The sequence below is a fragment of the Monodon monoceros genome, unplaced genomic scaffold (assembly GCF_005190385.1).
Source record: "Monodon monoceros isolate NGI ecotype Baffin Bay Population unplaced genomic scaffold, NGI_Narwhal_1 Super_Scaffold_15, whole genome shotgun sequence".
NCBI lineage: Eukaryota > Metazoa > Chordata > Mammalia > Artiodactyla > Monodontidae > Monodon > Monodon monoceros.
The window spans coordinates 48,998,211-49,014,059 of NW_021703771.1; the positions used below are offsets into that span (position 1 = coordinate 48,998,211).

At 32.7% G+C, this 15,849-nt stretch overlaps 1 protein-coding gene across 6 annotated transcripts in view; it reads right to left on the reverse strand.

The window, feature by feature from the left end:
• The window catches only part of TBC1D32 (TBC1 domain family member 32), a 185,340-nt gene that overhangs the window by 7,081 nt on the left and 162,410 nt on the right, over positions 1-15,849 (reverse strand). For all 6 annotated transcript variants that reach the window (XM_029224009.1, XM_029224008.1, XM_029224011.1 and 3 more), the window contains one exon: positions 3,658-3,846. In XM_029224009.1, the coding sequence (XP_029079842.1) occupies positions 3,658-3,846 (189 nt within the window). The remainder of the gene's footprint in view (positions 1-3,657; positions 3,847-15,849) is intronic.

Genomic DNA, 15,849 nt, shown 5'->3' on the forward strand with positions numbered 1-15,849 from the left:
AGAGAGAGAGAGAGAGAGAGAGAGAGAGAGAGAGAGAGATATCCATGAAAAATAAACCAACCCAACTTTAGACTTTCAAGTCTGAGATATTTGAGAATATTTATTTTGTCGGATGATGTTTTTGTTTCTGGATGTTTGATGCCTACAGATTTTCTGAACCATCATCTGTCACAGAAAAACGTTAGGTCCAAGGACTAAGCTCTTCAGCACACCTTTAGAAGTTGCCTTCTAGGTCAGCACTAATCTATCAGTCACCACAGTGTGGGAACAATGCACTTAGCTGCTCTATTATCCAACCCACATTCTTGTGGTGCCTAAAAACATATTGTGAAAAACTCAGATAACACCTTGCTGATAAACTTATACCCATGGCATTCATCTAATCTTTTAGTGGTTTAATCAAATGAGGAAACATAAACAAGTTTTATTGCTTGCTTTTTTTTTTTTTTTTTTTTTAGTAAACCTGAGCTAAGAAATTTCAAGTCATCTTTTTAATATACTGATCATGAAGAATTGTTCAGTGGCCTGCCAGGAATGCAAACACTGAGTCTAGATTCAATTACCTGATTTAAAATCTTGAGCCTAAGCCAAAATGAATACAGAATGGGTTGGTATTTTGTCTATACTACATGCTTCAGACAGATTTTTATTCCTAAAGTAATATTTCCAACATGCCCCTTCTGTCAGTACATGAAACTTAAAACCGGGAAAAGAACTCCGTATTTTCAATCTTCTGGAATCATCTCATTATCTCAAGTTTCTCTTGAGGGATAACTGATAATACTGTAACTGAAAACATGCTTGTGGTTTTTCAGTATTTTGGAAACTAATTCAATTGGGACTGATTATTTGAACTTATTTACCACAGTCAGATGCTTGTTCTATCCATTTTTATATAATGATTACTATCTTCCTTTTAAAAAGTAGTTTTATTACAAAAGAAGCACGGTCCCATTATTCAAAAAAAAAAAAAAGTCCACATAAATATACTCAATAAAAAGTAAAAGTCCCCTGTTTTACTCTACCTCCTCTTTCCTCTCAGAAGCAGTCATTATTAAATATGTAGAGTCAGGGCACAACATGTAATCTACGTAAGAATATTATTATGGCTGTGGTATGTAGTTATATGGATAATTATTGATAAGTTTTTTTCCTTTTGAACAAGTCTGAGATTTTGGATCAGATATAAAACATAATTTCCAAGGTTTAATCTCCCTAACTGTAGTTTAATGAGGACATTTAAAATCATATATCTTTCTGACTAGGAGGGTCTTTTGAGGGGAGGAAGAATAAAAATCACTTCCTTAATCAAAATTTCATGATTGGGTAATATGTGAATAAGTGAAAAACAGTATACATATGTTTACATACTTTGCAAAGAAGAGATTATAACAGGGCTTAATGGAGTACTTAAAGGGGTATGTAAATGCATATTTCAAAATTAACTACATTGGAATTTATCTCACAAGAAAAATACCCACCAAAAGAAATCAGTGACCGTGAGACCTACCTGCTGAAAATAAAACAAAAAATACAGTGAAGTCACGGTATTAGAAAGGTATTAGAAAGGCATTTTTCCTAATACCTCAGATGAATGCAAAATAGCAGGAGTAAGAAGTAAGGTCAGTTCCAGGACAAGTGCAAAAATTAATTCTTTGCCAACATGTTCTTAGTTTGGATTTAAACCAATTCAACTAATATTTTAGTAATTCAAATAGGACTTAGGTAGTAAAGATAATCTTTTTACCCTCACTTTAAAATTCTTTAAATTTAAGTTTTAAATTGACAGCATTATGCTCAGAACACAACAGAGTTTGGGAAATATTTAAAGAGGTCACCATTTGTAAACCCTATTATAATTTTTCCTGGCAGTAATTAAGAAAGGGATGAAACTGCAATAATCACCAACATCAATCAGATTTAAAGGTCATGAAATATAAGGATATCCTTCTGGTAGAAAGGAAGATGTTAGTAATGTTTGTTATTCAATGCGAATAAAAACTAAGTTCATTCATCTTTCCCTTTATATTTATTTACATTCTTTGTTTACTCTATCAACAAGCATTTATTGAGCACTTGCTCTGTGCCAGGTGCTGTTCAAGGCACTGAAAAATACATTAGTAAACGAGATAGACAAAATCACAATCCTTGCGGAGGATTACACATTATACTGGGGAAGACTGACAAAAACATATCTAAAATAATTTCAGCCAGTGACAAACACTATAAGAGAAACTAAAGTAGGATAAGAGGTTAGATAATTATAAGTTAGGAGATATAAAAATATAAGAGTTTGTGGAAATTTCAGACTGAAATCTCTATAACTGACCACTGCAACTAATGAAAATGTCCCTTACTGAAAAGGAACCCACATTTTGTCCTCAATGTAACTCTCATTCACTTAACCATCCCTGTTCTCCAAATTACTTCTTACAGACCACTTTTTTCTTTTTCTACCTAAGTTTTCCTTCTACATGTATGACCATTGTCTTGTTATACTTTATTTCATTAAAAATGTTTCTAAGATCATAATTCTATTGATATATGTAGGAAGTTTGAGACCTTTTGAATTCAGTATTTATGAAGTAAAAATGCTTGATAGTTTCGCAATCTTAAATGATCAATAACATGTACTTACAAAAAATCATCATTAAATGAAAAATAACTGATAAGTATCTAATGGTAAAGAATAAAGATAAAATTAATTCACGTAGCAATTATCTGTCCACCTAGAAAAAACCTAATGTTGGTTTTGGTGTATGTATGCATATGAGTGCATATGTGTGTCTGAGGGTAGCAGGGGGAGGGAAACATATTTTAAATCCAAGGAAAGATTTTAACTTAAAACAAAAAGTTGGATTTCCAGGAAGAATCACACATAGATATATAGATATATATATATATATATCACACATAGATTTATATATATATATATTTATATATTTTGTATTTATATTATATATTAAATATATATAATATTAAATTTATATTATATTTTAATATAATATAAATTATATTGTATTTATATTAAATATATATTTTGTATATATATTTATATATCTTGTATTTTCTAAAGTCCAGAGCTTCAAAAGTCCCATTATTGTGAGAAAGAAAGCAGCTATATTTTGCTTTAAAATATTAACTTATATATAGTAATGACTTTTTTAAAAAGAGTGTTATGATAGAATCTTTCATGGAAACCTTTTATAAAAATATTTGATAGTTTAGGAAAATATGAAGGTATAGGCAATTACATTAAATGTTTTTACAAAGTATCAAAGCTCTGTATTAACACACAGTAACTTGAACTTTTATTGACTAAATAAGATATAGGAATATCCAAAAAAAAAAAAAAAAAAAAAAAAGCCCTTTTGGCACAGCATACTGGCTGAAAGCAAAATTTTGTAGCCAGGCAGCTTAACTTCATATCCCAGGCCCACCACTCTCTAGCACCACTTACCAGCTGTAAAATCTTGGGTAATTTACTTAACTCGGTGCCTTGGTTTCCTCATCTCTAAAATAAAGATAATACCTACCTCTCAAGGTTGTTTTTAGGATTTCATGAGTGTCTAAAAAAATATCTGGCATTAGACACCCCATGAAAGTTGACCATTAACTTTCAGCCAAAATTTTTCCTCTAGAAGTAAAGTTACTTACTTTTAGGAAAACCTGCAGATCTTGAATCTGAGTGTGCTGTAGAATGTCTTGTTGTAGATGTTTGAATATAGCTATACAGATATACACTTGATAATCAGGACCAAGGAAAATACAAGTAGCAATATAATGGCAGATTTCTATCCAATCTAAATAATTCCAAAAACACTGAGTTATCCATTGCAGGCAAATCTAGGGGAAAAAAAGAAAAAAGAATTTAGTTCATTAGAAAGCTTATAAAGCCATATTTGACTTTAAAAAACAGTACCCAATAACTCACACAAAACCAATGAAGAGCTTAGCATTTAATCAAAATAGAAAGGCATTTTGCATACAAGAAGCCTAATAAGGATGCTTCACCTATTTGCCTAATGTGTGAGAAAAGTTTCATGGCCTTGGGATTCAGGACTTAGGGGTAACTGATGGTGTTCACACTGTTCATATGCTATTGCTAAATGCCTTCTTTAGTCATATTTTCCTCCTCTTACCATAACACCAGTATGCTCTCTACAGATAACAAATGCTGAGACTATTTTAATTCAGAGATGGGAGCTTTTTCTATCCTACCTATAATAACAGCTGTATAATTATGCAGATGATGATTGCTAAATATGCATGTGGACTTGCTGAATCAGAAAACAATTTAAACCAACTACAATTACATAACATAAAAACTGAGAGCTAGTGAATAGAATTCAAAAATGAGACTTTTTACAAAAATCATTTACTTTACTTTCTGAATATTTTTCAGATTATAAAAGTAATACATACCCATCACAAAAACAAACAGAAAACTTAAAAAAAATACAGTGATTAACATTGTTAATATTTTGGTACATTAATGTTGCAGGTGGAATTGTGTCTCCCCCCAAAAATATGTCAAAGTCCTAAACCCCAGGACCTATGAATGTGACATTATTTGAAAACAGCGTCTTTACAGAGGTAATCAAGTTAAAATGAGGTCATTAGGGTGAACCCTATTCCAATATGACTGGTATCAAGGAAACTGAACAATCTGAACACACACAGAAGGCAGAAGTTGAAAGGACACACATGGAGAATGTCACGTGAAGACAGAAGATTGGAGTGATGCATCTATAAGCCAAGAAATATCTAAGGCTACCAGAAGCTAGGAGAGAGCCATCAAACAGTTCTTTCCCCAGTGCCTTCAAAGGAACAGAGCCTTGCCAACACTTTTATCCCCCAAAACTGTGAGATGATAAATTTCTGTTGTTTTAAGTTACTGACTTTGTAGTACTTTGATACTACAGTCCTGGGAAACTAAGACAATTACTTTCCAATATTTTTAATTTATGATTTATAATTTACCACTGAGGAAAGATTTCTTTGATTGAACCTCTCTTCCCTATAGTTTTGTTCTTTAGAGGTGGGAAGGAACGGTAACAGATATGGAGGCTTATCTCATTTTGTCATAGATAAAGTAGACATACACAAATTTTCCTTTTTTGTTCCATTGTTTTGACCTTTAAAAAGTATATTATTGAACAGTTTCTAAAATTTGCTTTTATTTCCCTGATTCAGTTTAGAGGGATGCTGCTTCTGCTTTTAACTGCCTTTATCAAGGTGTATTGGTTTGCTGAGGTTGTCGTAACAAGGTAACAGACTGGGTGACTTAAACAACAGAAACTTATCTTCTCTAGATTTTGGAGAAGCCCACAGTTAAGGTATTGGCAAGGTTGGTTTCTTCTGAGGCCTCTCTCCTTGGCTTGTAAATGGCCGTCTTCTCCCAATGTTTTCACATGGTCTTTCTCTTGTACGTGTCTGGTGTCCAAATTTCTTCTTATAAGTACACTGATAATATTGGATTCAGACCCATCCTAATGACCTCATTTTAACTTAATTACCCCTTTAAAGACTCTGTCTCCAAATACAGTCTCATTCTGAGGTACTGAGGGTTAAGACTGCAACATATGAATTTTGCAGGGGGGGTGCAGGGAGGGAGGGGCACAAATCAGCCTATACCAGATGGTATCATAAAATTTTTGTTTTCCATACATCATTACTCATGTCAACCATTAACCTTTTAATTTCAGGCTATTATAGGCATATCTTTTCATCTCATTTTCTGGTCATATTTCTTATTATTGATAATGCCAACTATACATGACCAAATATTTTTTTTTTAAACTGTAATTCTGTTTCAGGTATTGGATTTTCCTTTACAAATATTATGTTCCCTTCTATTATGTTTCAAAATCTTTTCATAGAGCCCATGGGTTAACTCAATATTGAATTAAAATATATCTGTGAACATCCAATATTTGTCAATAGGAAGGATATATTTAATTTCCTTTGGTCACAACTTTACTTTTCACTTGGCAGCAACAGGATTCTTCTCCTAGATCTTGACCTGGAGGGAAGGTTGGTATGCAAAGCTCATCACCAACTTTCACTGCCTAATCAAGTATCCACATGGTATAGCTCAGCTGCCCTGGGGAGGAAATATATCTCTTGCTCCTACTTGACTAGATGGCTTGAAAGAGTCAGTGGTTCTTTGACTAGAAGCAAAACGTTTTTAATTCCCTAATGCACTGCTGCCAGGCTTCTGTCTGTTCTTTGCTACAGATGTTAATACCAATCAACTTAGGGCCACGCTTTGTTAATGAAAATGAGAGACTCTGGATGAATGAAGAAGGAGAAACAACCGAAGAGTGAAAATTAATACAAATGATCCAGGTAGCCAGAGAAAGCAGTTCCCATTCAGTTGTCAGCTTCATAGGTGACTAGCAAGTTGACAGTAATGAAGGGGTAACAGTTTCTATCTTCCTTCTAGTCGGCCTATTCTACAGGTTGAATGGTGTGGAACTGTTGATCGTCAACTCATTTTGACCTTTAAGCGTAGCAATTTTATATGATTCAAACAAAGATATCCGAAGTCAAAATACTTATTTATCCATAAAGCTTTACCCATATTGGTTAAAAAAAGTTGCCCCCAAATCTGCAATTACTTATTTATTATACATAGTTTCTAATGCAGTGGCAATTTTCTGGCATTTACACAACATTCATGCACTGTTTTCTATACAATGTCTATTTTTCCCCATTAAGCGGAGAATAACACCAGCCTTTTCTACACATGGGAAATTTAGGAAAGGAAAAAGAGAGATTATAATTGAAAGCACTCTGAAAATATATCAAGTGCTATGTAAATGTTTTTCTATAACAAAGGTACAAATGTTTATTATTTAACAAACATTTATGTACCTAATCTACAAGTGTTATAATTCTTCTGTGAACAAAAGACATTTAGATCCTGCTCTCATGGGACTTATATTTAAAGAGGAGACATACACTTTTTAAACATATGACCTTCTTCACTTGGTAGGAACTGTATCTGCTATTGCTATTATATATGTAAGATACTCCAGAATTATTAAATTGTAATAGAATTCTAAAACACTATTTCCCTGGAAGAATGCTGAACCATGAGTTAAGGAAGTAACTTCTCTATATTTATAAAATGAAATAGTCCATGAATCAGCTGACAGTCTAGGACTCCAACAGGACAAAAGAAATAGTATGTGTCCAAAGAGACATGATGAACTTTTTTCTTTAACATTTTTATTATGGAATTATTCCAAATATACATAAAAGGAAAAAAGCAGTACATGAACCAGACTCATCAAAGCTTCAAAATTCTGACTGGCTGATATGTCTGAAGTCCATTTTCCTGTATAGGTTCCCCCTCCTTAAAAATTTTAAGATAAAACACATCATAAATTGCTATATGTTACATCTGTGTTTGCTTTAAAACAAATGGAATCAATTTTTCATTTCATTTACCACACATGACAAAAACAACAATCCAGAATAATAATACTAACATGACCACAAGCAATATGATTACTTAAAACAGTAGTATTTTTGCTGTTTTACTTGTCATTTAGACAATGTATTACTTGGCATGTACAGTCAAATTACTGTGTTTTAAAGTGCCTTTTAGGGTGTGGAGAAAAAGAAACCCTCCTATACTGTTGGTGGGAATGTAAACTGGTGCAGACACTATGGAGAACAGTGTGGAGGTCCTGTAAAAACTAAAAATAGAGCTACCATATGATCCAGCAATTCTACCCCTGGGCATATATCTGGAGAAAACTCTAATTTGAAAACATACATGCACCCCGATGTTCACTGCAGCACTATTTACAATAGCCAAGACATGGAAGCAACCTAACTCTCCATCGACAGATGAATGGATAATGAAGATGTGGCACATATACACAATGGAATATTACTCAGCCATAAAAAAGAATGAAATAATGCCATTTGCAGCAACATGGATGGACCTAGAGATTATCACACTAAGTGAAGTAAGTCAGACAGAGAAAGACAACTATCATATGGTATCACTTATATGTGGAATCTAAAAAAACGATATAAATGAACTTGTTTACAAAACAGAGACTCACAGACATAGAAAACAAACTTATGGTTACCAGAGGGGATAACAGCAGGTGTGGAAGATAAATTAGGAGTTTGGGATTAACATATACACACTACTATATATAAAACAGATAAACGGACCTACTGTAGAGCACAGGGAAGTATATTCAATGTCTTGTAATAACCTATAATGGAAAAGATTCTGAAAATAACATATATATATATATATATACATATATATATATACACACACACACATATATATGTATGTATAACTGAATCACTTATACAACACTGTAAATTAACTATAATTTAAAAATGGTTAAAAAAATAAAGTGCCTCATAAGGTTATACTATCAAGTGGGTACTGTTAGGTTCATTTCATTATATGTGTTTATATTATTATATGAACTATTTAAATGAATCCAAAGTAAAAAGACAAAGTAAGGTATATTTCCTGACTCTTCAGCTTATTCTTTTCCCTATCCCTATAAGAAATCATTTAACAAAATATGATACATTCTTTCATGTTTTTAATATAAGGATATTTGTACATGTATTTATATCTCTACACTTTCTCATACAAATAGTAATGTACTAAACACTCTTTTTTGTCTCCACCTTTTTCTCACTTAACAAAAGATCCTGTATATCACTCCATGGCAATATACAGAGGTACTTCTCATTCATTTTTATAACTGCATAGGGCTACCCTGTGGATAAACCATAACTCATTCAACAATCCCGTTTATGGACACTTGCATTATTTCTAGTCTTCTGATACTATATGCTATAAAAACATATTTGTACACATACATTTTCAAAATTTTTGTCCGTGTATCTCTGGGATAGATTTCTATAAATGAGACTGCTGGATGAAAGGGTAAATGCATATATGTTTTTGCTAGATACTGCCAAATTCCCTCTTACAGTAAGTCTCAAAAATACACTATATTTTCAAAACCAAGCAGTTGAGGCCTTACAGTCATTGAGAAAATATTAGTAGTTTATGGAATAGGTTACAAAGAAAGTGAAACAAACTAATAATGTTTTTATATTAAACCAATGTTCCTTACACTGAATTATAATTTGAAACATTTGAATGTCTTTTTAGGATAAAGAGGGAGGAAAATCACTTATACAATATGCATCAAAACGTACCATAGCCTTCCTAGAAAATTTTGCTCCTTAATCATACTTAAGCTTATGCCAAAGCACATTAAGATGCAACACTGAGACAAACATAATTATTTTAGCTGAGGTAAATTATTCTCACTTGTATCTAGATAAAAAAAAAAAAAACAATCTTCAAAATATTTACTTAATTCTTAAGTAAAAACATTGCTTAGAACAATTACTTATGGATACCTGATTAAGTCAAAATAGGTATGCTCTAGGGCTTCCCTGGTGGCGCAGTGGTTGAGAGTCCGCCTGCCGATGCAGGGGACGTGGGTTCGTGCCCCGGTCCGGGAAGATCCCACATGCCGCGGAGCGGCTGGGCCCGTGGGCCATGGCCGCTGAGCCTGCGCGTCCGGAGCCTGTGCTCTGCAGCGGGAGAGGCCACAGTGGTGAGAGGCCAGCGTACCGCAAAAAAAAAAAAAAAAAAAAAAAAATAGGTATGCTCTAAATGATCAAGTTTTATGATACAAAGACACTATTTTTAACAGCTCTTCTGGCATTATTTGTTCATTATAGAAAGAATATCAGTAAAGTAAGATGTGGTTTAAAGTGAAGTCCTCGCTATCAGGGTGATATCAGTAAGTCAATTAACTCACTTCACTGATCCTGAATTTCTCCATTTGTCATGAAGTTAAAATTTTAAATGAAATAATATCTGGAAACACACTTTTTATACTGCAAAAAGCTGTTACAAATAAAAAGGTAGTATTTTTGTTGCACTTCTAGACAAGACACTGTGTCAGACACTTAAAGGACTTGAAGATAGGTCAGGCACACATACCTTTAAGGAACTTCAACTAGTAAGAAAGAGGTAAACACACAAATAATGATTCCACAAAGAAAAAGATATATTTCTACCAGAAGAATAATACAGAAACTGCATACAAATTCAAAGCAGAATCATCTACTTGTAGGCGATCCAAAAAGCTTCCATTTGGACAGATATCAAGGATAAATACCTGACAAGTAAAGATGGGGCACAAGGAGGGAGAAGGTATCATTTCAAGTAGCAACATCAACAATGTGAGGAAAGGGAAAGCTTGGGGACATGCACATTTATGAATGTGACTGAACAAGGGGCATTCCCAGTCTTGAAATTTAGCTTTACATTTGTATAATTTTGCATTTTAAAAAAGCACTATGTCACAAAATATGAAATAATAAAACAGTTTTCTTTAATCCTGCTTTCATGCTGGGGGTAAATATATTCAGAGGATTATCCATGTTAGCCCACTTGCTGACACAGTATATAGTACAATAATCACTGATATGCAGAATCACAACCCCAAGGAAAAAAAGATAAATCATTAAAGATAAAGGGTACTTCTTAAAGCACGAAAATTAATAAAATACAATAAAGATTTTTTTAACAAAGAATAAAATTGGTCAAAAAGTTAGTTAGAACATGTGATTTTCTGTTCATTTAAAAAGAAAAAATATATATTTGAATTTTGATTTTCCTTCCAATCTCAGTTACTCAAACTCTAATCAACAAATATATGTTTCTAACTACATTTAATTTTTTGTATTCTAGTTAAGCTTATTATTTTTACTCTAGAGATCTGTATATTTTATTTAACAACCTGCTCACAAATTCCTTCATTAATCAACCAATCCCTTAGTGTCTATAAATACGCAACTTCAAGAAGCACCACTCCTAATTAGATCAGAATGAATAAGCTTTGAAATACAAAATTTGTACCCAAATAATTACTTAACCACATATACCTAGTTACTTAAAAGTTGTTCTCATAGTTCATAATTAGCAATAAAACGGCAAATAATATAAACAAAGCAATGATACACACTTAAGGCACAAAATGATTAGCTCACATAAGGAGCCATTAAAAAGGCATTTTTACATTAGATACATTTAAGAAACATACTAACATTACTACTCAGAAATAATGCAGTAGTTTTTATTAGGTAAACCTGCTACATGTATGCAGTTTCAAATTGATAAACATATATCAAATTGTTAAAGAGATGCCAAAATGATAAAGAGGTACCAAATTCATATAGTGGGGCCTTAGGTATTGCAAGTTTTTCCCGAAAGTTTTTAGTAGTCCATTCTTAAAGGTTATATGTTAGCAATTTAATAAATGATTGGAGATATTAGACAATATACATATTAATCAAGACTAGAATGACACAAGGAACTCTCAGAAACATACTGCTCCCTGGCGTGAATTATTAAAAAAAAAATAGAAAGAATGGATTGTTGAGCTTATAGTAAATATTTAAGTAACTACTTCCAAGCAGAATTAAACATTTTCTGTTTCAAAATTCTCAAAAGTGTTTTAGGTACATACACAGTAAGAGCTAGAATTGGCACAGAAAGAATTGGCTTTTCCACTACATGCAATTCCTCTGTCATATTTAGACTTCTTATTAAACTTCAGGAAATTTAAAATTCAGCAGGCAGAGTAACCTGATGCAAGTAGATGTAATAAATGACATAAGGTCTCTTTCAAAATAAGTATAAAGGCACATATCATAATGTCAGGAACTATATTGTCTAGTTAAAAGAAAAAGACCTCCAGTAGGACAAATCCAAAGGAATGCAAGGATAGTTTACTATTAAAAAACCTATCAACATGTCCTATAAACAGGTCAAATAAGTTCCAAGACCAAGATAATCTTAACCATAAAGGAACTTGACAAAATTCAACCTTCTCACTTGATTAAAGAAATCAAAATTCAATACCTTACATAGACTAGAAAGATTCTTCCACAGCATGACAGGGAAAAATACTCTCCATAAATAGTTACTACTTAATGGTGAAATGCTGGATGAACTCCCAGTAATCATTCAAGTCTAAAACAAGTAAGCCACTATTACTTAGTATTATACTGGAAAATTTTCCAAAAATTTTTTGTTGAAGTATAGTTGACTTAAAATGTTATATTAGTTTCAGGTGTATAACACAGAAATTTGATATTTTTACAGATTATAATCCATATAAAGTTATTCTACAATACTGACTATATTTCCTATGCTGTAACATTTCATACTTAGTCGTGTGCACTTCTTAATCCCCTTCACCTATTTTGCCCCTCCACTCAACTCTATCCCCTCTGGTACCTACTAGATTGTTCTCTGTATCTGTGAGTCTGCTTTTTATTTGTTATATATGCACCTTAATGTTCATATTCAGCACTATTTATGATAGCCAAGATATGGAAGCAAAATAAGTGTCCATCAACAGATAAACTGGTTGGAAAAGATGTGGTACATATATATACAATGGAATATTATTCAGCCATAAAAAAGAATAAAATTTTGCCATTTGGGACAACATGGGATGGACCTGGAGGGTATTATGCTTAATGAAAAATTACATAATTAAAAAAAGAATGAAAGAGAAATAAAGTATATTAGAAGGTTGGAGGAAAAAGTTAACAAAAATCTAGAAAAAACATTACCAAATTAACATACAAAAGCTAATGACTTTACTAGTTATTAATAATAACCAAAGAGAAAATAGAACTGAAAAAGAGATCAAGCTAAACTAATTAGAAATATCTGTAATGAGAAATGTACTACACCTCTTTGGAAAAAGCTTTACAACTTTAGTAAAATATAACATAAAGAAAATAAATGTCAAAGCTTACCATGTTCCTAGATAGGAAAGTTGAGTACAGTGAGGATCTATAGTTTAACATAATAGCAATCTAAATTTCAAACTCAAATGCCCACTTTGAACTGGGAAGAATTACCTTAAAGTGCACATAGAGGAACCATTAGCTAGAAATAGCTAAACTAACTTTTTAAGGACAAAGTTAGGAAGGAAATGATAGGTTTACTCTTACCCCACTTTAAGACACAATATAAAGTTACAATAAGTAAAATACAAGAGTAAATAAGTAAATGACCAATATATTACAAAAGTAAATACGTAAAATATTTATTACTCAAGAATTGAAGAGATTTGTATAGTGGTAGTTACTTTTAAAGACTATTTACAAGTTAATAGGAAACACTAAGACAGGTGGGCAATTAATAAAAAGATACATCTAATTAATAAAGCTATGGAACTATAATCAACCTTATTAATGTTTAAAAAACTCCCCAAACCTCCCAAATTTTAAAAATTTAGCAATTAGTTTTAAAAAAGCCAAATACGTGGTCCTGAAGGACAGAAAGTCTCTTCATTTTTCTTAGAAGAAAAATCAAAGCAATTTGATAATATGCATCAAGAGCCTTAAAAGTGTTCATATCTTTTTGATTAAGTATTTCTATCATCTGGGACTCTGACCTAAAGATTCTAAAATTAGAAAAAAGGTTTAAGTTCTACAATATTAAACTTGAGCCTGATAACACAGTGAAGAAACAATCCACACTCCACCAATGAAGGACTAACTATGCACAGGAGGGAGACATCTGTGGCTACTGCATATGACATTTCCAATTCCAGGCCCTCAAAAAATCATTAAACCTTCCCAGTACCCCAAAAGCAGAGACAAGAATGCTAATTGTTAGATAAGATACAGTATCTCACATACCAGATACGCAGTGGTGATGAGAATTCTTGCCCTTAGTTACCCTACTTAATCCTTACAGAAGCCTTATGGAGGAGATAATATCATCGCCATTAAAAATGCAAATGGAAATCAAAAGAAAGCTGGAGTAGCAATTCTCATATCAGACAAAACAGACTTTAAAATAAAGACTATTACAAGAGACAAAGAAGGACACTATGTAATGATCAAGGGATCAATCCAAGAAGAACATAATAACAATTGTAAATATTTATGTACCCAACATAGAAGCACCTCAATACATAAGGCAAATGGTAATGGCCATAAAAGGGGAAACTGACAGTAACACAATCATAGTAGGGGACTTTAAAACCCCACTTTCACCAATGGACAGACCATCCAAAATGAAAACAAATAAGGAAACATAAGCTTTAAATGACACATTAAACAAGATGGACTTAATTGGTATTTACAGGACATTCCGCCAGAAAAACAACAGAATAAACTTTCTTCTCAAGTGCTCATGGAATATTCCCCAGGAAACATCATATCTTGGGTCACAAATCAAGCCTTGGTAAATTTAAGAAAATTGAAATCGTATCAAGTATCTATTCCGACCATGCTATGAGACTAGATATCAATTACAGAAAAAAATTGTAACAAATACAAACACATGGAGGCTAAACAATACATACTAAATAACCAAGACGTCACTGAAGAAATCAAAAAGGAAATCTAAAAATACCTAGAAACAAATGACAATGAAAACACAAAGACCCAAAACCTATGGGATGCAGCAAAAGCAGTTCTAAGAGGGAAGTTTATAGCAACACAATCCTACCTCAAGAAACAAGAAAGATATCCAATCAACAACCTAACTTTACACCTAAAGCAAATAGAGAAAGAAGAACAAAAAACCCCAAAGTTAGCAGAAGGAAAGAAATCATAAAGATCAGATTAGAAATAAATGAAAAAGAAATGAAGGAAACAATAGCAAAGATCAATAAAACTAAAAGCTGGTTCTTTGAGAAGATAAACAAAATTGATAAACCATTAGCCAGATGCATCAAGAAAAAAAGGGAGAAGACTCAAATCAATAGAATTAGAAATGAAAAAGGAGAAGTAACAACTGACACTGCAGAAATACAAAGAATCATGATACATCACTAAAAGTAACTATATGAAAATAAAATGGACAACCTGGAAGAAACGGACAAATTCTTAGAAGAGCACAATCTTCCGAGACTGAACCAGGAAGAAATAGAAAATATAAACAGACCAATCACAAGCACTGAAATTGAAACTGTGATTAAAAATCTTCCAACAAACAAAAGCCCACCACCAGATAGCTTCACAGGTGAATTCTATCAAACATTTAGAGAAGAGCTAACACCTATCCTTCGCAAACTCTTCCAAAACACAGCAGAGGGAGGAACACTCCCAAACTCATTCTGCGAGGCCACCATCACCCTGATACCAAAACCAGACAAAGATGTCACAAAGAAAGAAAACTACAGGCCAATATCACTGATGACCAAACATGCAAAAATCCTCAACAACATTCTAGCAAACAGAATCCAACAGCACATTAAAAGGATCATACACCTTGATCAAGTGGGGTTTATTCCAGGAATGCAAGGATTCTTCAGTATATGCAAATCAATCAATGTGATACACCATATTAACAAACTGAAGGAGAAAAACCATAGGATAATCTCAAAAGACACAGAAAAAGCTTTTGACAAAATTCAACACCCATTTATGATAAAAACCCTCCAGAAAGTAGGCATAGAGGCAACCTACCTCAACATAATAAAGACCATATATGAAAAACCCATAGCCAACACTGTTCTCAATGGTGAAAAACTGAAACCATTTCCACTAAGATCAGGAACAAGACAAGGTTGCCCACTCTCACCACTATTACTCAACATAGTTTTGGAAGTTCTAGCCACAGCCATCAGAGAAGAAAAAGAAATAAAAGGAATCCAGATCAGAGAAGAAGAAGTAAAACTGTCACTGTCTGCAGATGACACTGATACTATACACAGAGAATCCTAAAGATGTTACCAGAAAACTACTAGAGCTAATCAATGAATTTGGTAAAGTAGCAGGATACAAAATTAATGC